Source organism: Notamacropus eugenii, chromosome 3 (genome assembly GCF_028372415.1).
Source record: "Notamacropus eugenii isolate mMacEug1 chromosome 3, mMacEug1.pri_v2, whole genome shotgun sequence".
Taxonomy (NCBI): domain Eukaryota; kingdom Metazoa; phylum Chordata; class Mammalia; order Diprotodontia; family Macropodidae; genus Notamacropus; species Notamacropus eugenii.
In genome coordinates this window covers 342,978,794-343,002,698 of record NC_092874.1, presented here as the reverse complement: position 1 = coordinate 343,002,698, position 23,905 = coordinate 342,978,794, and the positions used below count along the sequence as shown (strand labels likewise).

The window sequence follows — 23,905 nt, the reverse complement described above, 5'->3', positions numbered from 1 at the left end:
TCAGTTAATTAAAGACAGCTAGTGGCGCAGTGGATAGAGCACTAGAACTGGAACAGGAAGACTTGAATTCAAATCCAGTCTTAGACGCTTAGACCACCTGCATGCCTCAGGTTCCTCATCTACTAGTAATAATAATTACATTTATGTAGATCCTACTATGTGACAGACAGGCTTTGTGCTAAATGTCTTATAAATATTACTTCACTTGTTGCACACAACCCTAGGAGGTAAGTTCTATTATTATCCTCATTTTACATTTGAGGAAAGTGAAGCAAACTGGTTAAATTACTAGTCCGAAGTCATACAACTATTTAGAATCTGAGGCTAGATTTAAATTCAGGACTTCCTAACTAGCATCCTATCCATTGCCCTACCTAGCTGTTTTATCTGTAATAGAGGACTAGCAATAGCACTTACCTCTCAGGGCTGTTGTGATGATCAAATGAGATACTTAGAAAGTATTTTGTAAATCTAAAATTACAATATTTGTTATTATAAATAAACTTGCATCTAAACTATATATTGTCTACTTTGTTTTATATTATTTGAAATATGTGGTGATTAAGGCGGAAGAAGATAAACGACATGTATAAAAAAGGAAAATCTATAGACTTCCTCTTCAGTTTTTGTTATTGTGGACATGTAATTTCATTAGTTGTGGGGAACTACTTGTGGAAAAAATCAATATAGATCAATAACTTTTCTGCTAATTACTCTTAGAGTGACTTCCCTAAGGCTACGAAATTAGTATGAGCAGGACTTACAGTTCTAACTCAAAGATCAGTTTTCTCTCCAGTCCACCACATAGCCTTTTTCTTCATTATAAATTCTTGTGTTGACATGTCCCCTTTAAACATTGTGAAAGTAGAAGGTTTTAAGGGGTAAGGTCAAAGACACTGAAAGGTAAAGGATGGGCATTTTCAGATGTAAAGGAAACATTCCACACCTTGTAGGGAATCTATAATATGTGAAAAGACTTGTAGAGACAACGAATAAGGTCTGGTGGGGAAAGGAGGGATTTCTATCCACTCTAGGCTAGGGGGTCTTTGCTCTTTCTGATAGAGACCAATAGCTCTTGCGCTGGAAAGCCAACAAACAAACAAGCAAACAACAACAAATCAGAGAAGCCTGAGGGTATAAGTTGTAGAAACTACAGCTGCTCATTACAGTGAGAGTCCTCAGAATCCTGAGGTTTGATCTATGCAGCAGACAAACCACGCTTTTTTGGGAGCCAGACTAGCTTATTCATGGATTGACCTGTACATTACAAATGTCAGATCTCATGATGAAATTCATGAGGAGGTTCTGCAGGGAGAAAGAGTGTGAAGGCTTGTAGTTCCAAAGTTGCTATTTGCTTTAGCCACATGTACACCTCTGCACCACTATGGTTATATTCTATATAAGTGCATGCCTACTTTTCCAGAAGATGATGTGTATATTTATAGGAAAATATATCCCATATTTTAGGAGAGAGTTTGCTTTGTAACTACTTTTCTTCTTATAATATTTGAATAAATGTCTAAACTAAGTTTTCTAAATTTAAATGAATTTATTTTTGACTGTTAATAGGAAACACTGTCCTGGAGACCTGTGAGCTACAATCTTAGGAGTAATCATTTATTCATAAGGTACTTCCTAGAACCTGAGGTGACAAGTGACCCAATCTCTCATTGTGAGTGGTTATTCAAATTTGGGGAAGAGTCCAGAGGGATTGCTATACAATTTATTGTTAGAGGAAAGAAGAATTTTCCTGAATTTCAGAGACATAACTCAATCACTTTCAAAATTTGGACCTTGGAGATCTCACCTCAAATCAACATTTCAAAAGCTAAACTCAGTATATTCCTCCCCATACAACCCCTCCCAAATCTTATTCTAACTTCAGGTTTCTCTGTTAATAGTGCAATCATCCTTCACTCATCCAAGTTTAAAACATTCCTGCCATCTTTGTCTTCACACTATCCCTTGATCCCTACATGTCCAAATGAACAATACTCTGCCTTTCTCCATCTTTCCAAAGCCCTGTAAATCCTTCTCATTTTTTTCTTCTTCAACACAAATCATTATCTTTGTCTTCTCCCATATAACTTTTGCACAATAATTGGAAGGAAAATGATCTTTTTTTCAATTCCCTTTAAAAAATTTTTGTTCTTTACTACTTATTCTTAAGATGTTTCTTCTAGTCCTAGGGCAAAAAAAACAAGAAAACAGGATCTAGCTAATTCTACCTTGTTTCTGTGCCAATTATCCTCATATATCTTTTGGTAGTACTGTTTTTTGCATGATCTTTTTTACCCTAGATAAAGAAGTACATGGTACAACTTTTTCTTATTAGGCTTTAGATTTTCTACTCCTTGAAGATCTTGCTATTTTTTTTATATTTCTCTTTATATAACTTCCCTCATTTCTACCCTTTGTATTTAATTTTTTAAATATAAGTTCCCAGAGTTTTATTTTGAAAAGCCCCAAATTTATTTTGACTTCATTTTCTTTTTACACTCTCAAGTCATGAAATCTTACTTATCTAACTTAGAAATGCTTTAAAATGTCATCACCTCAACATCCTTCAAAAAATTACTGATGACCACCTAATCATGTTTAAACTTCTTAGCCTAGCATTCAAGATGCTTCTTATGAAGGTATTAGTATACCTTTCTAACCCTGACTCCAACTACTTCTTTTTCAGAATGCTATTTTCCAACCAAAATAAACTATTCATCATCCCTGGCAAATGTCCTGTGCTATACGGTCTCTGTGTTTTTGTTTGTACTATTTGCTATGATCAGAATGTTCTTTCTGTACACATATTTCATTTCTATCTTTTGGAATCATGACCATCCTTTAAGACCTAGATCAAATGTTCTACTTCTACTTAGAATCTTCCCCAAGTACATTTTCCCCTTTCTCAAGTCATTAATATTCTTTGCAGACTCCTCTATCTTAGATCATAAGTAGCCCTTAGAGGCAGAGCCAAGATGTAGTAGAAAAGGTAGCAAGTCGTCTAAAGTCTCCCCCAAAACCCTCTGAAAATCTTTAAATACTGCCACAAACAATTCTCCGAGTGGAAGAACCCAGAAAGTGATGGGGTGCAACAATTTTCCAACCAAAGACAAATTAGAAGTTCATCAAGAAAGGTCTGTTGCACCTGGGTGAGAATAGAGTACAGTCCAAACAGGTTGAACCAGCACAGTCCTGGCTTCCAAAAAGCAGAAGTACATCTTGGGAGCCATTGAATCAGCAGTGACAATAGCTGCTTCTAGAGTTCTTAGTCCACAATTTATAAGGGAGTTGAACATCTAGTTAGGAGGTGATTACAGGGTCTCTTTGCTTGCACTGAGGCAGGACTTTGTTGCTCTGCCCATACTTGAAGCCAGTTCATAGTCCTGGGTGGCAGTTGTAGGGCTAGGGGAAGCACTAACACACATGAGTTTGTGGCCACAGTGGAGTGGGAACCCTTGTCAAAGTTCCCAGGCAGAAAAGAATGCTTGTGGTCACTTGTAGACCAGAGCAAAGGCCAGGAGAGTAGTAAACATGCTTCTCCTGAGATCCAACATCTTAGAAGAACTGAAACTTACAGGTCCCTAGAAGTATCTCTGAAAAGACCTGCATAAAACACCTTAGGCTGCAGCAGTATACCCATCACCCTGGAATTATATCTCATTTTACCAAAGAGACTTTTACAAGTCAAGAAATAAGCTGTGGAAATGAGCAAAGAACAGGAAAAATTCCAATAATGAAAAGCTACTATGGTGAAAAAGAAGATTAAAACACACACTCAGAAGAAAATTAAAAAGTCAAAACTCCTACATCTAAAGCCTCCAAGAAAAATATGAATGGATTCAAGACATATAAGAGCAGAAAAAGGATTTTGAAAATCAAGTAAAAGAGGAAGAGGAAAAAATGAGAAGAGAAATACGAGTGATGCAAGACTGTCATGAAAAAAGAGTCAAGAGATTGTTAAAGGAGACACTAAAAAATAGTGGAGAAAATAGCACCTTAAAAAACAGAATAGACCAAATGGCAATGCCTTGAGAAGCAGAATCGAGCAAATGGAAAAAAGGTACAAAAATTTACAAAAGAAAAAATAAATTTTCCAAAAAAATAAAATTGATCAAATGTAAAAATGAGGTTCAAAAGCTCACTGAAGACAAATAATTCCTTAAAATATAGAGTTGAACAACTGGAAGTTACTGACTTCATGAAAATCAAGAAACAATAAAACAAAATTGAAAATATGAAAAAATAGAAGAAAATGTGAAATATCTCATTGGAAAAACAATGGAGAAGAAAAATTGATCCTGGAGAGATCATTTAAAAATTTTTAATACTCCTAAAATATCATGATAAAAAAAGAGCCTAGACGTCATCTTTGAAGAAACTGTGAAGGAAAACTGCCCAGATATTCTAAATCTTTCTGTACCTTCACCTTCTGTAAAATAGAAATGGAAAGAATCCACTCATCATCTAGTGAAAGCGTTCCCAAAATGAAAACTCCAAGGCATATTATAGCCAAATTCCAAAGATCCCAGGTCAAGGAAAAAATACTACCAGCAGTCAGAAAAAAAAAACAAGTATTGTGCAGCCACAGTTAGAAGAACATCTATTTAGTAGTTACTACATTATAGGGTCAGAGGCTTGGAATAAATTCAGGAGAGCAAAGGATCTAGGATAACAACCAAGAATCACCTACTCAGCAAAAATGAGTATAATCCTTACGGGACAAAATGGATATTCAATGATGTAAAGGATGTTCAAGTATTCTTGATGAAAAGACCAGAGCTGAATAGAAAATTTGACTTCCCAATACAAGACTTAAGAGCAGTATAAAAAGGCAAACAGGAAAGGGAAATGATAAGGGATTTGAGAGTTAAACTGTTAACATTCTCACATGGAAAGATGATATTTGTAAATTATAAGAACTTTCTCATTATTATGGCAATTAAAAAGAGTATATATAAAGAGGACATAGATGTGAGTTGAATATGGAGGGATGTTACCTAAAAAATAAAATTAAGTGGTGAGAGGGAGAAAGGTACTGGGAGGAAGAAAAAGTGAGAGGTAGAATAGGGTAAATTATCTCATGTAAAAAAAAATCTGTTACAGTGGAAGTGAAGATGGGGGAGATAAGGGGCAGTTAGTAAAGCTTACTTTCATCAGAACTGCCTCAAAGAGGGAATGCCATACACACTTGATTGGGTATAGAGATCTAGCTTACCCTGCAAGAAAATAGGAAGAAAAGGATATAAGAAAAGTGGTGGTGGGGAGATGATAAAAGGAAGGACAAATTAGAGGTAAGTCAGTCCAAAACAATACTTTTGAGGAGGGATAGGGTGAAAAGAAATAGAATAAATAGAGGTTATAGGACGAACGGAAATGGAGGTGGTAATAGTAACTGTGAAAAAAACATTTGAAAACAAGTTTCTCTGATAAAGCCCTCATTTCTCAAACATAGAGAGCTGAATTAAATTTATAAAATATAAGAGCCATTCCCCAATTGATAAATAATCAAAAGACATGAGAAGTTTTCAGTTGAAGCAATCAAAGTCACCTACAGTCATATGAAAAAAAATGCTCTAAAACAATTCTGAGGCACTACTTCATACTTACTTCTTAGACTGAGTAATAGGACAGAAATGAAAAATGACAAATGAAAAATGTTGGAGGGGATGTGGGAAAAATGAGACATTAATATACTTTCAGTGGAGTTATAAACTTTGAACTGTGAACTGTGAACTCCAACCATTCTGGAGAAAAATTTGGAACTATGTCCAAAGATCTAAAAAACCATGCATTCCCTTTGACCAAGCAATACCACTGCTAGATCTGCATCCCAAAAGAGATAAAAAATAAAAGGGAAAAGGATATATATGCAGAGAAATATTATAGCAGCTCTTTTCTGGGGGCAAAAAATTAGAAATTGAGGGGATGCTCATCAGTTGCGGAATGACTGAACAAGTTGTGGTATGTGATTGTGAAGGGATACTATTGTACTATAAGAAATGAGCAGGATGTTTTCAGAAAATCCTGGAAAGACTTGTATGGGCTGATGCAAAGTGAAATACACTGTGTAAAAAGTAACAACAATATTGTAAGATGATCAGCTTCAAATTTACATTACATTACATTACATTCTCAGTAATACAATTCTGATCCAAGACAATTCTGAAGGAATTATGATGAAAACTACAATTCAACCCCAGAGAAAGAACTGATGGTATCTGAATACAGATTGAAACTTAGTTGTTTTTATTAACTTTAATTTTCTTGAGGGTTTTTTTGTCTGTGTTTTCTTTTACAACATGACTGCTATATATGTTTTGTATGATCACACATATTTAAGCTACATCAATTTGCTTGCATTCTCAATGAGAGCATAGATGGGGAGGGAGGAAGTGAGAGAATTTGGAACTCAAGCTTTTAAAATGAATGTTAGAAACTGCTTTTGTATGTAACTAGGGAAAATAAAGTACTATAAAAAACACTAGGAAAAAAGAACAGGAAGGAGGGAAATAGAAGAGAGTTCAAGGTGCTCAATATGTCTGTATTTTACCCTTCATTTGAAGGAATGATTCAGAAGTTATCAAGGTGTAACCATGAAACAAACAGCCACCTGTGATGCTTTCAGAGGTGCTGTTCATGAGGAATGTTAGAACATTAAAGTCAGAAAAATAATTATATTTAATAGAATATGTAACTAAATCAACTAATAAGCTTTAAAGTAAATAATATATTTTAAATATATTGAATATACTTAATGCATTAAATTAAATAAGCCTTGATTTTCCAGATACTATTAGTTAAAATGAAATATAAGAAGTCAAATACAGAAAAGAGTAAGAACTTCATGAACAACCATGTGCAAAAAGAATGATTCATTTTTAGCACATTTCAGTAAGAAGACAGATGGCTCACATTGAATCTTTTGCATTTATTCTGAATTTTCTTACAAAAACTCTTCTGATATATTACATGAACCTTCTTTCATTGAAGTAGCATTGAATAATTCCATTTCTTCTTGTCTACCCAATCATTGATCAGGGGGAGGAGGGGTAGTTTAAATTTAGAATCAGAATATTCTATTTTCAAGGCTGGCTCTTATATCCCCCAAAATGATGTAGCATTAAGTTCCTAAATGCTTTACTAAACAAAAACTTAGAAATCTTGTCAAATCATGAGGAATGCATTGAAATTTGACAGTGCAGTTAGGATGATAGATTCAGAGCTAGAAAAGGTCATATAATACAATTTTATTATTTTGTTGATAAGAAAAATAAGGTCCAGAGATAATAAGTAATGTATTCAAGTTCACAATAGTAGTAAGTAGCAGAAGTGGATAATCTGAGGTCCCCTGAGAAGACAGTAAACTTTCCAGTGAACCATACCATATTACCTGAATTACTTTTTATGTTACTTTGACATGATAATTACCATATTATGCATCAGACCATAATTATTTTGATGCAAGTCTTCTGCTTTTATACAATCTCTATTTTCAAAATATCAGATTTCTATGTATAATGTTTTGTATAATAATATAGCATTTATATATATGCTAATACAAAGAAAAAATGCTTTTTCTAACAACGATTCTGGGGAGTAGGTAGAAAATTATTATCTCTGCTTTTCCAATGAGGAAACTGAGGCTTAAAATGGTTGCTTGAATCACTCATGTTAGTAAGTTTAAGAGTTGATTACTGATTTCTTGTATAATAAAGGACTTGTCAATGATGGCCTGTTCCTTAGAGCATGTTCTGATTAACTTGTCCTGTTGAGTTATATAGAGCATTTGCATAAACTAACTGTCTATTTTCAAGCCCAACATTTTGACTGGAATGTTTCTAATCCTTTGTGTCATCATTATGTAGTTGTTCAGTTGTGTCCAACTCTATGTGATGACTTCCAAGAGGTTTTTCTGGCAAAGATACTGAAGTGTTTTGACATTTCATTCTCCAATGTGTCTCCATTTTATAGATGAGGAGCTCAGGCAAATAAGGGTTAACTGGCTTTCCCAGAGATGAACAACTAGTAGGTGTCTGAGACCAGATTTGAACTCAGATCTTCCTTACAGACCTAATACTCTATACACTGTGTTACCTAGCTGCCCTAGCAAGCCAGCCAATCATGCATGACAGAGGGCCATTACTGTGAAAAGATGAAAAATCTCCTAATCAGTTATAGAGCTCAAATCATGAATAAATGATAAGGTACCGAGCCTAAAAAAATACACATACAAATAGGATGACCTTAGTGGTCCCTTATTCTCTTCTCCTTTACAATGAGTGAGGCAGGACTTTTGAAAGCTGCCAAGAAAAGGGGTAGGCAGAAGATCACATTGGCCCACCCAATTGCCATATGTCATTGAACACATGGTGTTTCTTTTTTTCTCTCTCTTTTTTTAAACTTTCTTGATGTTAGGTAAATGTTTACATAAAAAACTAAGTATCCAGGTGACCGTGTGAAATGGAGAGGTATTGATTTTCCATCAAAGGTCCCACTACTGGCATTAGTCAGTATCAGAATCCTCCAGAGCTGGTTTTAGTAGTTAGAGATTTTGGGAAGTGAAAAAGCAAAAAAAATGATGAGATGAATATGCCCAAGTAAGCAACCTATTGGGCATGGGAATAACTGCAGAGTTTGAAAGGGGGCAGCTGTGCACCCTAACTAGACAAAAAGCCAACCCTGATAAAGCTGGTAATATCTTCTCTAGGTTCAAGCAGAAGACAAAAGAATGGCACAGATTTGTTTGTGGAATTGCATACTTATAAATATATATGTATGTATGTATGTGTGTGTGTGTGAGTGTATCTGTGTGATCCCCAGAATAAAGTCCATTTCAATAGGCAAAACCCTAGAAGAATAACAGGCCAGTCATGGATTCTAGAAAGTCACTGATACTCACAGACAAGCAGAGAATCACACCTAAGAATAACTTCACGAGAACTCCATAAATTTTTTTTTAAAGGACTGAAATTGCTATGCTCAACCCTCTTTTTTCCTATATTGCAATCTTGAGTCTTCTTTGGGGTCCTTACTAATATTTACATGTGGTCATTACTGGAGAAACAACCTGGCTTTAACCAACCTTTACTTGAAAGTGAGACAATTCACTCTGAATTATAGTTGATGTAATTTCAACTCAAGCTTCACACACACACACACACACACACACACACATATATGTGTAGTGTATGTATATGTGTATATGCATGTATATATGAATGTATATATGTGTGTATGTATGTATATACTAGTAGTTGGCTATCCTTTGGGGACAACAACCAGTGAGCAGTGGAGTATAGTTAATGAAATGATTCTAGAGGCAATACTACACTTACAGGTAGGATTTTGAGTATATTTCATGACCCCAAGTCTACTGAAGTGCTATATCAGTTAGCATAAAAATTATGCCTCTTCTTCCTCCACTTCCTCCTCATCCAGGTGATGCTCAATAAATGCTTATAGAATGAATCAGCATAGCAATTTCTCAAGAAAGTTCTCAGAAAAGCAAAGAATTTAAAAATTGCAAATCTTTACAATTAAAGAGTAGTCATTAAGCTCAGTCCTCATATTCTAGAAATAATTCCACGCTTTATAACATGAAATTTCATTACTTAATTTGGCTCATATAATGGAAAATAAAAGTAAATAAAGAAATTGCTCTTTAAGTAAACATGAATATCAGATTACTTTTTGGAGGGAACAGGGCACAAACTTTGGAGGAGATAATTTCTAATTATTAAAGCCCACCTAAATATATGTGTGTATATGTATAGCAATATTAAACCAAAGCAAAACAACCACTCAATGAAAATCAAACTTTACCCCAAATTATCCTATATCCTTCCTAGGATAAAACTATTTCAGCAAAAATTTTGTATTATTTGCTAAAACTACTAGCTCAGAAAACTGAAGAAGTCATAAATACCTAGGCTTCCATCTATATTTTATTAAAAATAAGAGTGAGGGAGAAAAGTAAGAAGGAAGAAAAGACAAGAGAGGAGGAAGAAGAGGAAGAAGGATGAAGGAAACATTTATGAGCTCCCAGATTGTGCTTTAAGTAAACAGATAAAAACCAAGACTTTAAAGATGCAAACAATTCATAGCACTGATATTAGCTTCTACACCAATAATGGGTACCAATACAAGAAATCTCAGTATATAAATGTCCAACTATGTCAAAATTATATAAAAAAGACTTCTATCTTATAAACACACTACAAGAAATACTGCCTAATTACCAGTCAAAAACAAATAAAGAAAAACTACTAATTCTTCTCCAGTGAATCCTTACTAGGGTATCCATAAAGAAGATTCTCCTAAATGAATATCCTCTTCAGTGATTCCCTGAAAATGTACATGGAAATCCAATATATATTGGATATGCCCACACAGTGGCTCTATTTCCCTAATTAGAACTGATATTATTGGACTGGGTATCCATAGGATAGTTGATACTTTAGCAACCAAAGTAGTGGCATTTGGGGTCACCTTTTTAAAACTGTAGTTCATTATCTTCTATCAGTACCAGCATGCTTCCTGTTAATGATCAGTGAATAGACACAATTAACTTTTAATAAAGGAATTCACAAAGATGACAGAGTTAATACAGTTGATAAAAAAAAATTTCCCACCACAATACTGGCATTCTCTCTTCCACAAATAAATATCTTGGGGAAGAGTGGGAATAAATTTAAGAGCACAATGGAAGTGAGGTGCACATGTGGTCAAATAAACTCATAGCTTCTGGGCCTTAGTAGTACCGGGTGTGAGATCAGAACTAGATATCTGAATCAGTAAGCATTCACAGGGGGGCCCTGCTACCACAGGTTCTTTGACCTGCTTCCAAAAGGAAAGGCAGCTTTTGAGGGATTAACAATCACTTTAATCAAGCACAGGTATCAGAGAAAATCAAAATCAAAATTTCAGAGAAATCAATAATCAACAGACAGCACTTCCAAACTGCCTGACCATTAACATACATATATCTTTACCAGAAAGGGAAGCACCAATATCTGGGTGTTCAAAGCTGGGGGGCTGCTTAGGGCCTTCCCAGACTCTCATCTGGCACTCAGATCTTCATACAATAACTGAGTCCCAAAGTAAAACCTCACCCTCAGAGTATTTATACATTTTTCAGACTCAGAGGGCATAATCTTCTGACCCAGTGCCACAACAGAAAAAACAAAAGATACCTGGGACCCTCCTACAAAACAGCCCCCCTAATCAAGCTTCCCTCAATGGGCAGGCCTATCAATATATGGGAAGATGTCTTCTTTAATCACATTATTCAATCAGAGGAGCTTGTGGTAAAACAAAAACAGCAAAAGATTCTAATTTGGTTGCCATCACAATATCTTGTTCATCTGGGTTAGATCCACCCAGAACTCAGCATCTCCACTGTATGAGTCACTATACTGTATTCCTTACTGTACAATAAGTCTCCTGCCTAGAATAATTGATGGGGGATGAGAAGGGAAGGGGAGATGATAATGCCTCAGAGGCTTGCTTTATATTCTTCAGTCCTTTAAATTAGAATTACCTCAAACTAACTAGCGGTCAGTAGAGTTTAGCAATTGGAAGTCAGGGCAAAGTCTATCTAATTTCTATTAGTGGTATTTGAACCAAAATTTTGCCAAGTGGGAGATGAGAATGGGAGGCCATTTCTGTCATAGGGATGGTATGAATAAAGTCATGGAAGAGAGTCAATGAACAACATGTTCATGGAATGGCCAGTGCAGTTTGGCTAAAAGCATATGTGTTAGATAAGGCTGGAGTGGTTTGTTAAAGTCAGTTTGCAGGACTTTGAAGCCAAATATTGAAATTTGACCTCTGTTTGGGAGGCAATAAGTATTATTTGTGAGGTACAATTTTCATGTGATCCAGTAGAATGTACTTTCTTGTAAGGTAGAGACTATCAGTTTTGTATTTGTAATCCCTGTGCCTGGCTTATAGTAGGTACTTAATAGATGCTTATTGATTAATTAAACTAATAAACTGATAGAGGATTCATTTTAACATTGAAGCCTAAAAATTTTAGTTTTCTGCAAAAGGGGTAAATACTGTTTACAAAGAGTATAATATAGATAGATGTCTAGATAGATACGCAAATAGGTAGATAGATGGTAACATTATACTAAAATTAAGTAGATAGCATATTATGTTGTCATTATATAAGGTTAAAAAAATTCTATTTCCCTCATTTCTTTACATAGGTGGAATGCTATGCATTGAAAGCAACGTGGTTGAAAAGAAATATAATTCCAGTAACCATGAAAACAATTCAATGATTTTATTATGTATTACTTCAATAATGCTTTAAAGTCTTTATAGTATTTTTATTGCTACCTGAATTTTGAAATAAGTACTTCAAACTGGTTCTATGAATAATCTAAATGTGTTATGAGGGGCAGGATGTGTTTAAAGACCATACTCCAAACACATTTCAAAAAACAAAACAAAACAATCCTGACACTGAAACAATAACCCACTGTGCTCTAAAGGGCATGAAGGGCTACTAACACATTTCTTTCTTTTTCTTTTTAATTCGAATAACACATCTCACATTTAGTAGTTATATTGCTGTGTGCACTAAGGGGGAAAAGGAAAATTGCAATTGGCATTTGATAACATATCAAAGTCTGTTCTACAATTAAAAAGGTGTGACAATGTTTTACAGAATACTTTCTGAAATTCATTTTGTCTAACACAACTAGGTGGTTGGTCGGTACAGAGGATAGAATATCAAGCTTATAGTGATAGACTTGAGTTCAAATGTAACATCAGACACTTTGCATGACCCTGGGAAAGTCACATAAACTCTGTTTGCCTCAGTATCCTCATTTGTAGAACTGGAACAATAATAGTATCTATATTCAGGCAGGGTTGTTGTGAGTGTCAAATGAGATCATGATTATAAAGCGCTTAGCATAGTGCCATAGTAGGTACTACATAAGTAGATATTTTGATTATTATTATGAATGCGACATATATGCATATATATGTTCATAGTAGTTAACTAAAATGTATTAATCTTATAGGATTTTCCAAACTAAATGTTATAAAACTCCAAATGAATGACAATTATTAAGAAATTCCAAAAAAAGAAACAAAAGCCAACTAGTAAAAAAAATCTTTATCAGAATAAGAAAAAAGTTTCTATCACTTTGGTCCAAATTGACATATATTATACTTATCTTCCAAAATTCTGTGTTAAACAACAAAAAAATTAGGTGTTGAGTCAATATCATACACTGTTCTAGAATTTCAAAATTGGAAGGTATCTCAGAAATCATCTAGTCTGATGTTTACTGGAACAAAGTTCCAGCTACAAAACAGCAATAAATGGAATTTCAAGACATTGATTGATGGCCTTAAGTGATCACAAACTCATTTTCACTTGAGGTAGCCCGTTGAATATTTGAATAGCTGTGAGTGTCAGATAGTTTTCTTTCCATGGTTCTGAATTTAGTTCTTTACAGTTTCTACTCATTGTTCCTTTTTCTGCCTTCCTTGGTCAAACAGAAAAAATCAAACCCCTCTTCCACAGAGCAGCTCTTCAAATTCCTGAATACAAACTGTCATTCCCAATGCCATATTCCAAGTCTTACATACTCAATGAGAACTCAAAAAAAAAAGCCTTCAGTGGCTTTCTAATGAAAAGCACTAGGCCCTGCTCTTTCTTAATAAGGGATTTTATGAATCACTGCTGTGCTTAATCAACATATTTATCTGTCAGTTACTAAATAATTTTACAACAGCAGTTATTAACTGTGCTAACTTCAATTCAAGGTAACAGATATTTATTTGTGTTTTTGATAGAGAGTACATAATACTGCTTGACCCTAGGAATACAAGATATATTAAGTGTAAATGTGAGATAATCTCAGAGGAAAGACATGGCAGAGGATGGGAGGGGAGGGAAGGGTTGCAGCCACCAAGAAAGACCTTTTATAGCAGGTGGGATTTAAGTTGAGTTGAAAGGAAGCCAGGGAAGTCAGGAGGTGAAGGTAAAAAAAGAAAGCATCTCCTAGATTTTAATTGCACTGTTAATAATGTCACCTGCATCTCTCTGCAGTTGCTTTGGGAGAAAAAAAAAGTTTTCAAAGGGAGTAGATGAGAATGAAGATAATATAATGTTGAAAGAGAAGAATGTTCAAAATGACTACGATGAAGAGATATAGGATAGTTAATAAAAACATAAACTTGACATCTTTTGTAAAATGTAAAAATATTAAAATATAGTCAATATTTTAATGTGATAGTTATGTATTCCTCCAATAACATCCTACTCTGAATCCTCATTGTGGCATATGTAATCTATATATGACCATGATCTTCTCTTGCCAGCAGTATGCTACCAGATTCACATAAAATTGGAAGATTTTAATTGGAAGAGACTTTAAAGATAGTTTCATACAAATTGTTCGTTTTACAAATGAATAAACTAAGACTCGAAGGTTTTCATTTACAGAAGGTCAATAATTGTATTATAACCAAAGCTGTGAAAAATACCGGGTGACTCTAGTTCTCTCTAATGGTCTTTCCACCACACTATGCCATCTACATTTTTTTCTTAGAGCTCAAAAACAGAAGCTAGCTTGATCTTGGAGTATAAAAATCCAGGGCTACAAATATTTTCCCATGAACTGGTCACACACCAAAAATGATATTTTTCAGAGTAAAAATGGAATAATACAAGGAAGTTTTTTTTTTCCCTTTAAATGCTTTATCAGTCAATATACAGAGTACATACAATTTAAATGAATTTTGTTGTTGTTGTTTTCCAAAATAGCCTTGTAACTATTGTTTAATTGTACAGTTTTAATTACAGTTTCAAATAATGCAGTATAAAAGAGAAAGGTACTATCATGATTGGAAACTCCATAAGGGAAGGCACTTGTAGATAAAGTGGTTTATAAAAATTAAAGTGTTGTCGTTTTTTTCTTCCCAACATCATCATTCTTATCTCTGTATCTCCCTAGGACTTCAAGCTCTTAAGAAATACCTAACAAAAAGGAATACATTCAGATTTATTAACGTTTTTAAAAATTATAACATTTCATAGTGAACATAAGGATTGTCCTCCATAGATGTCAAATAAAAAAATAGTAAAAAAAATAGATAGCATCTTTCAAAGCTAATCCCAGTGTATAACACATTCACCTGCCAACCAGTTTTGTAACAGTAAGGATTAGAGGAAAACTTTGAAAACCCAGGCCAGTTTTATTTATTTATTTATTTATGGCTCATGAATAACATCAAAGTTTCTTAGACTTAGATTCCTCTTGTGATAATTTTCTTACCCAAAATAATAAGGAGAAATACTAGAATATATGATTCTGGAAATGACTACATAGAAATAAAATATTTGTTGTTAAAGGAAGACCATTAAGTAGATTAATGCCAGGTTTTCATGTTCATCAAGTAAGCAATAGGAGCACCTGTGCCAAATGAACACCAAGATTCAGTCCAAACAGTCGTATTATCAAAGTTCTCATTATACCATTCAGGCAACCAGGAGGGCAGATTTCTCTGCTTTATGACTCCTAGAGAAGGACATATAAGCTGCAAATGGCTTATGTCAGACTGCTCGAACACTATTTTTAAGGAACCAATATTTAGAAAAAGCTCCTCCTCACATATTTCTCAGTGGAAATGGATTATCCTACACCTGCTACAAGTTAATGGGTTATATTTGCCCAAAATACTCTGGAGTTTCACATCTATTTTCAACTTCAGACATGTAGAAAAAACACTACTCGGATGAGCTATTTTCTATTGCTCCCCTATGGCAATCCAAATGTGAACCATCCTCTAAGGCTCAACTAAAATCCTTCTTTCTTGTAGAAAGTTTCCCTGAATACTCACTGATAGCCCTCTAGAGCCCATTCTCTCTCTAGCAGTAATTTATTTGCTTGCATTATTTGACATTGTTTGGTGTCAGTCTTTTATTCTCACATTGAATATAATTTAAGTCCATGTCTTACATTTTTTTCTTTCAACCCCCCTACTCAGATATATTATAGCAGAACTCAATAAGAACTTCTTAATCTTTCACTTTTGCACTCTTATTCCTATTTCCTCTTCCTAAGAACAGAATTATCAAGAGATTGCTAAACACAGAGTTCTCTTGTTACATGATAGGTCCTAGAGAATCTTATAAACTAATATCATAATATCAGGATTTTTCAGGGTTTAGTTATCTTGTTTGGAGAAATATTATTTAACCTCCCTGAATTTATGTAATAAATTGTTGTTTTAGTAAGACAAGCATATTTGGAGGGTACCAGAAAGATTGAGACTTTCTTATAATCCTTTCATTCCTCAAAATAAAATTCTAAAACATAGAAAATTTCCAATCATTCCCAGAGCTGAATCTGGGATCTCATTCCTGAGATCTGAAAAGGATACTGAATTCAATTATAAATCACACCTATGATAGCTACCTTAAGTCTGGGGTTAGTTGTTAGTCATTTAAGAAAGGAGTGATAAACATGGTGTACTATGTTACCTGGATGTTCTTGATGACTTGAGGAAAATCAGTTTATTTAGAAAACTTAAGACAACAAGATTATATCACACTGATGATGTAACTGAGAGAAAATTCAAGCAAAACTTCAGTTCCTTGATCATAGCAGAAGGCTTAAATTGTGATAAAAAGCAGAATAGTTTTTAAAATGATATTATATTTTAATTAAAGTAAACTCAATGGAAAAGAAAAACAAATACCATATGGCAACTGACACAATGATCCATTCATGACCATTAAAAAAATCCTGTTCTTTGTAAGAACTATTTACTAATCCCTATCAAAACATCTTCTGTTTCAAAACATGTCACTAATGATGCAGGAATTCAAAGTCCAAATGTGACAGTCTATATTTAATATATACTAATTATAAACTGGAAAAGCAGCTTAATACAGTGGATTTAGAACTTGTGTCAGAGATAAGAAGACCTGCGTTCAAATTTATCATCTGAAATATAGTGTCAGTGTGACCACAGGCAAGTTACAACTTGGCAACGCACCGGGCAACTAAGACCATAAATTCTGAAACTGCATATCTATAGGAGCTCCCTTCATCAATGAAAACACAAACAGGGTAGAGAAAAATACAATATTCTAGGATATTTCTTGTGAATGTTTATGAATGATTATAGCAATATTTAGGGTTTTTTTTCACACTCTATATGCCTAATATAGTAGTACTATAATTTAGGAAGTTTCCCGGCACCCTATCAAAAATAAATTTAAGGCAATGCTCAGTAGCATGTGTAGCCTAACTTATAAATATAGATGTTGGACAACTGCAAGATGTCATAGGGCAAACATGCTCCATAAATGTTCTCAAAATAGTGACAGTTCATGTTATATTTAACAAAAAATACCAATGTTCTAAAAAGTTACAATATACAGTTTAACATGTACATGACTGTACTGTTTGGAACATAAACATTGAATTACTGTGTTTAGTCTAGCATTCAAAGTTTCAGCATCTGATACATGTTGTATCATTAACCATCCTCCAAGGGGGAGGGGATGCTGGTGACCAATGAAAGCATCTATGCTTACTTGCCTTTCTTTCATTTCCTTAATATTGTATTATTAGATTATATTTTCATAGATATAACATTTGATCACTGTTTTTTTTATACTCCCTATATATTTCTTTATATCTTTATTCTAGGCTAAGTTGCTTATGAAGAAATCATTATGTCAAATTGTTTATCCTTCAGACCACCAGCTTTTCAATTTTAATCAGCAATCTTAGTTTAATAAAGTGACTCCTATAAATGATGACTCTTGATCCCAAGGCTGCTAAGACAGTTAGCTCATTAGAAATGGAGAGTCTGATTTACATACATAGAAATATACATACATACATACATACATATGTATTTATGTAACACAAGACTCTAATAGGTTTTTTAAAGAACCATAAGATGGTTAAAACTTTGCTAGGCATCTAGACTCCAATTGACTTAGAAGCAATCATTCACATATGAAGAAAATAATATGTGGGGATTGTTAAACGAAAGGTAGGCTGTGTAAAATATGGAAAGTAAAGGATTGTGTACAACTGAAAAGACATGTGGAATTATGATTGACTGTTTCTCTTATTTCCATCTTACTCTTTGGAAGACAGCAAAACCACATATTGTCACTGCAGCTTTCCCAGATCTTCAACAACATTGTAACAGCAAATGTTTATTCCATTAAATAGAAGGGTAATGAAAAGAATGTGTTCGAATTTTAATTAAAAAATAAATGTGCTTCATACACAAAAAAGTAGGCTATGATAGTTGTCAAATAAAAGGAAAACAAAAGAATGAACAGCATTTTTAGACATAAAATTTCAACCTAAAACCTAACCATATGTCAGCTAGTAATATGAGGAAAAACGGACAAGTTTTATTCTTTCAGCTAGAACAGCATTTGCCACTGGGGGGAAAAATCATGGTAATTACATTTCTGTCTGAAGATTAACCTACAGGAACTGACACTTGCTACTGGCAAATTGAACCACGTCGATGAATGTGATGTTTTAACAGACTTGCGGGAAGCGGGGAGAGGTGTAGAGGGAGGAAATCTTTGTTTTGGCTATTACCCAAGTCGAGGAAAGAAGTGTGTGTGAGTGTGTGTGTGTGTGTGTGTGTGTGTGTGTGTGTATTTGCTGGGGTGTGGGGTAACCTTTAGAGGCCAGATGCCAAAAATCAGTCACAAATTTCACCTCTTTGGTTTCCCTAATAGAGATTAAATATCAGAGATAACCCGCATTTGGTAGCTGCCTCCCACCACCGTCACCTTTTTAGCTTATCATTTTAGCTCTCAGCCAACCCTATGATCAGAGTCCTCTCTCTAAGAAGGAAGCCGGAGGCGCCAATTAGGAAGAGTATAGTGGCAGCAGTGGCAGAGCCATACCAGGTCTCTGCTCCAAACCAGCCAAACCAAGCCCCTCTAGCGGAGGCGGTCACCCGGCACCGCCCCGCCCAGTTCTTCTGTAACTCTGCACACTCCTCCATCTCCAAGCTAGGATGAGTTCGGCTGTCTCAGACCTAAAGGCATTCTCCATGCCTTCCCATAAAGATCAAATAAAACCGGTGAACAGGCAATAGACCAGTGCTACTCCACTTCAAGAAGCGAGTACCAAGGTTACAAGAACGGTGCGTAAACACACACACACACACACACACACACACACACTCATATCCCAGCATGAATGTAAAGAATCGACAGGGAGAGACTGAGTGAAGGTAGCGAGGGAAGTAAAGAGGTGTGGACGAGGAGTATGCTTCAAGAACTGATCGAGACCCCTTTCAAATACAGAGGGCTGGGATTCCTCTGTCCCAACAACTGCCTCCTTCCTTATGGCCGAGGCTTCACCAGACCCGGGGAAAATGAGCTGTCCCTATACCGACCTAGCCAACCCTAGCCAAATGCGCTTAATCCGCGTGTCCAGGAGCAGCTCATCCTCCAGCACTGAGCGAGCGGACTTTCCAAATTAAAAAAAGGATCGGATGACCGAGAAGGCGGAAAGAAAACGAACATCGTAAACCCTCTCTAGTCCCGCTGATTATTTCTTTTCCAAGGCTAACCCAACCCCCCACCCACTCCTCTCCACACACAAGCACTCGCACACCTCCATCCATCGGTTCATAGAAACACTAGTTGATCTCTTCAGGATAAAAAAAAAAAAAAAAAAAGTGAAACAAGTCTCCCCAGAAGGTGCTGGAGCGAGCAAAGTATGTCTGCGGGAGGCTTCTTAGTTGTTTCCCAGGAGTTTAGAAATCTGCCAGTTCCCAGTGAAATTGGGTGCCCCCGATACTCAGAAGAACGGGAAACGCAGCACTCCCTCTCCACCCTGTCGCCTCTCACCTCTTTAAGTTCCTTGGCCACGTCCTTCAGATCCCCCAGGACTAATTCCAAATCCTCTACGATTATCTTGATCTGCTCCTTCACCTTGGTTTTGGAGGCTGCCGGTGGCCCCTCGGTCGGAGAGGTGGAGGAGGTGGTCCCCTTGGACTTGGCTGACATACTTTGGGGGCTGGGGCAGGTGGGCAGTGGAGGCAGGTCAGGACAGTTGGCCGAGCGGAAGCTGTGTGCCCCGGTCTCTGGCTCCGTAGCCGCAACCGCGCTGCTTCCCCAACATGTTTGGCTCTTCCTGAACAGCGGCTCTCTGCTCCTCGCTCTCTGCCAGGCGGCCGCACTGTGGTGCTGCCATCAACTCCCAGAGAAACTGCACTGAGAGCGCCCGGGCTGCAGACTGGCGAACAGCGCGCCTGCGCCTGCCTGCCCCACACACCACTCTTGCACACGCACTCCCTCTTTGCCTCACGCAGGCACACACGGGAAGAAGCACGGAGAGCCCAGGGGGGAAAGGAAGGGGCAGTGCATACCGCCTGGATCTCTTTCCCACAACAGTAGTGTGTGCTGCTGTTTAAACACATGGTGCGATTTCGGGTTTCTGCCTGTCTCACCACTGCCATAATCTTTCTTTCTACCTTGAAGAGCAAATTCAAATTCATTCAATAAGGGTTTATTAAGCCATGCTTTGCACTAAGCACTAAGCACTATGTGGAAGATATAACGATGACAAACACCCCAGGCCTTTCCCTTAAGAAGATTATAATTTGAGGAGGGTCACAAAAGTTAAGATACAAATTATGGTTTGATAGGGGCAAAAAAAAGAGATTAAAAAGACGATCCAGGAAAATTTGAAGAACAGCCCTTTCTACTGGCGGGATCAGGGACAACATGATGGAGCTAATGAATCCAAAGGTACCAATGAAACTTTAAAGAAGAGGGTTTCAACAAGGGAGCAAGGGTTGTTCTATGTTCTTAGGAGTGCAGGAGGTGGAGGGAGTCTAATCAGAATCCACAAGGCCCGAGAGCCCAAGACATTTCTAAGAAGCATCTAGTAGTTTCTCTTACGTTGAATTCTAGAATATATAAATGGTAATGGTGTGGATCCTACATATATCCTGTCTCTCAAGTAGACTTGGTTATAATTGTATTATTAAACATGGGGGGGGGGGGGAAGGGGAGAGGACATTGGTGACCAATATAAGCATCTCTGTACTTACTTGACTTTCTTGCATTTCCTTAACATTGCATTATTACATTATGTTCCCTCATAGATATAATATTTGATCTATTTGGTTTTTTCATACTCCTCTACCTTTCTTAATATCTTTATGCTAAGCTAAGTTGCTTATGAGGAAATCCTTCTGTCAAAATGATCCCCTTTAGACCACCAACTTTCCAATTTTGACCAGCAATCTTAGTTTAAATGAAGTGACTCCTATAAATGATGACTGGATCCCAAGGCATGCAAAGTCATTAACCTCACTCTCTCCTCTAGGGTCATGGGAATCCAGTGGCAACACAAAATTCAAAATGACTGGCATGGCTCCAATCCACTTATCATGTGTTCTGTGTCTACCAAGTCTCTGCTATTTTTGGTGAAGAAATGACAATCTTTATATAGCTGCTTCAGAGTATTGGCCCTATGGTTTAGTAGTCCAATAATTCTTAAATTATCTCTCTTAGATCTATTTTCCAGGTCAGCTATTTTTTCCAAAGAGGTAATTTACATTTGCTCCTATTTTTTCATTCTTTTGATTTTGTTTCACTAATTCTTGATGTTGCATAGAATCATTAGCTTCTACACCCCCAATTCTAATTTTTAAGGAATTACTTTCTTCAGTTATCTTTTGTACCTCCTTTTCTATTTGGTTAATTCTACTTTTCAAGGAGTTGTTTTCTTCAGTGTTCCTCCTCCCCACCAATTTGGCCAACTGTATTTTTTGAGGAATATTTTTTTCAGTCCGTGTTTGTCCTTCCTTTTCCAAGCTGTTGATTCTTTCTTGCCACCTCTCATTTCTTTGCCTAATGATTCTTTTACCTCTCTTATTTGATTTTTAAAATCCTTCTTGAGCTTTTCCAAGACTTTTTTGAGCTTGAGAGCAATTAATATCATCCTTTGAAGTTTCAGCTGTAGGTATACTGACAATGTTGTCCTCTTCTGAGTCTGTGGTTTGATCTTCCCTCTCTTTGGGTCCTTTCTTTGGTCAATGTTCATTTTTGCTTCTTGCTCAGTTTTTGTTTTTTTTTTTTTTTTTTTGCCTACTTCATGCCTTTTAAAACTGAGCTCTGCTCCTAGGGGCACAGGGGGTACACTGTCCCAAGTTTCTTGTGCAGCAGATCAGGGGCTTGTCTACTGAATTTTGTGCACTGGGCACTCAGATGCTGTTGGCTGGGGGCTGGAGGAGTTTGGCAGCTTACCTGGTTCTGAACTGGTGATGTCTGGCATGTGCTGAGGCCAGGTGGTAATTTTTTGCATTTCCCCAGGGTTACACTGAAGCACATGGAGGTCTGATTCCTGGAGGAAGCCTGCCTTCCTGAGGCCACAATGAAGCATATGATGGTTCTTGGTCTGCTGGTTCCCCTGGCTATGTTAAGGCATGTAGGGTGGTCCTGGTGTTGGCATTTGCCTGCTCCACCATGCTGGGGTTCAGGGTCTCCTACTGGCTTGTTGAGTTGGGGGTTGTTGCTGGCCTGATGGGACACTTCTGGTCCTGGATTGTGCTCCGCATTTCCCCAAGTGGTACAGATTTTTGGCCAATCCTATAAGTCTCCTGGGCTAAAAGACTGCTCCACCCCATCTTTCTGCTGGTTCTGCTGTTCCAGGATTTGTTCCAGGGCACCATTTTATGGTTGTTTGGAGGCAAATATGGGAGAGCTACAGCAATTTACTGCTCATTCCACCATCCTGGCTCCTAGCCCTATGTTTTGTTAAAAGTACGCAGGGGTGTGTGTGTGTGTGTGTGTGTGTGTGTGTGTGTGTGTGTGTGTGTGCACGCGCGTGTGTATGTGTGTGTGTTTAAGTTATAACAGTTGCAAAATACCTGATATCACATTTTAGAATTCCGAAAGTAGCACTTAAAAGTGACAAGGTATTGCAAAGGTGTTATTTGCTTTTCATTACTTTCTCTCTTTCAGTTTTGGTTGTGGACCAACAGTTTCTTTATATATTTATTTAAAGTCATCTCTTTGAAGTCATTTTTCTGGATATGCCCATATGAAGAAGACCAAGTCCTTTGTTGGTATTATCTTCATTCATCAGTTCCATGTGACCTATAGGTTCAAGCTTCAAGTCTTTAGTCTTTATGGGTTTTTTTTCCTTTTTTACATTAAGAATTTTAGATTTATGGAATTCAAATGACATTTTGATATCCTTAGAGAAAAATCCATAAAATGAAGGACCTGTTTACTATGGTTTTTGGTGGAGTAATAGAACTTAAACATATGTATACACACACACAAGTGTATGTATATAAATACATATATACACATAATATATGTAAGTATATATATGTAAATATAAACAAACTGTATATGTATAATACATAATATATTACATACAAATATATTGTGTGTATATGCATACAATATATATAAGGATATATTATAAATATATATATATATTATGTATTTACATACACACACTGGTGTGTGTGCCTATATAATATTTGGTTTTATTCTTTTTTAATTTGGAAGACTTCTTTGGTTTTACACTGAAGAGAGTACAATGAATTTAAGTCTAGGTATAACTAAAACATATTTAAAGTGTCTTCCTGAAAAATGCCATGTTTTATATCAATTGTTCTTGGCATTATTCTATTGGTAGAGTGTTTCAAAGAATTTTCCATGTAGACATAAAATACTCTGGCATTCTCACAACATTTGCATCTGTTTTCCATTTTTGAAGTACATAAATAAGACTTAAGTGCAGAATTAAATCAAAAGTTTTGTGATAATTACTGCAGGCAGAATAAATATCATGGTGGTTTGAAATAGATTATTCAATAACTGATAAATCAAGAATAGATTACCTTTTGCAAC

General features: G+C 36.1%; 1 protein-coding gene across 4 annotated transcripts in view; it reads right to left on the bottom strand.

Moving 5' to 3' along the window:
- The window catches only part of PRR16 (proline rich 16), a 368,540-nt gene extending 348,322 nt beyond the window's left edge, over positions 1 to 20,218 (bottom strand). For 3 of the 4 annotated variants that reach the window (XR_011964416.1, XR_011964415.1, XR_011964417.1), the window contains exon 1: positions 19,877 to 20,130. Coding sequence is in view for 1 of the 4 variants with exons in the window: in XM_072597145.1 (XP_072453246.1) it covers positions 19,877 to 20,035 (159 nt within the window). In the remaining 3 variants the exon portion in view is untranslated. Of the gene's footprint in view, positions 1 to 19,876 lie in introns of all 4 variants that reach the window. The other variant, XM_072597145.1, reaches the window with a different exon arrangement.
- Between the last annotated feature and the right edge of the window lie 3,687 nt (positions 20,219 to 23,905).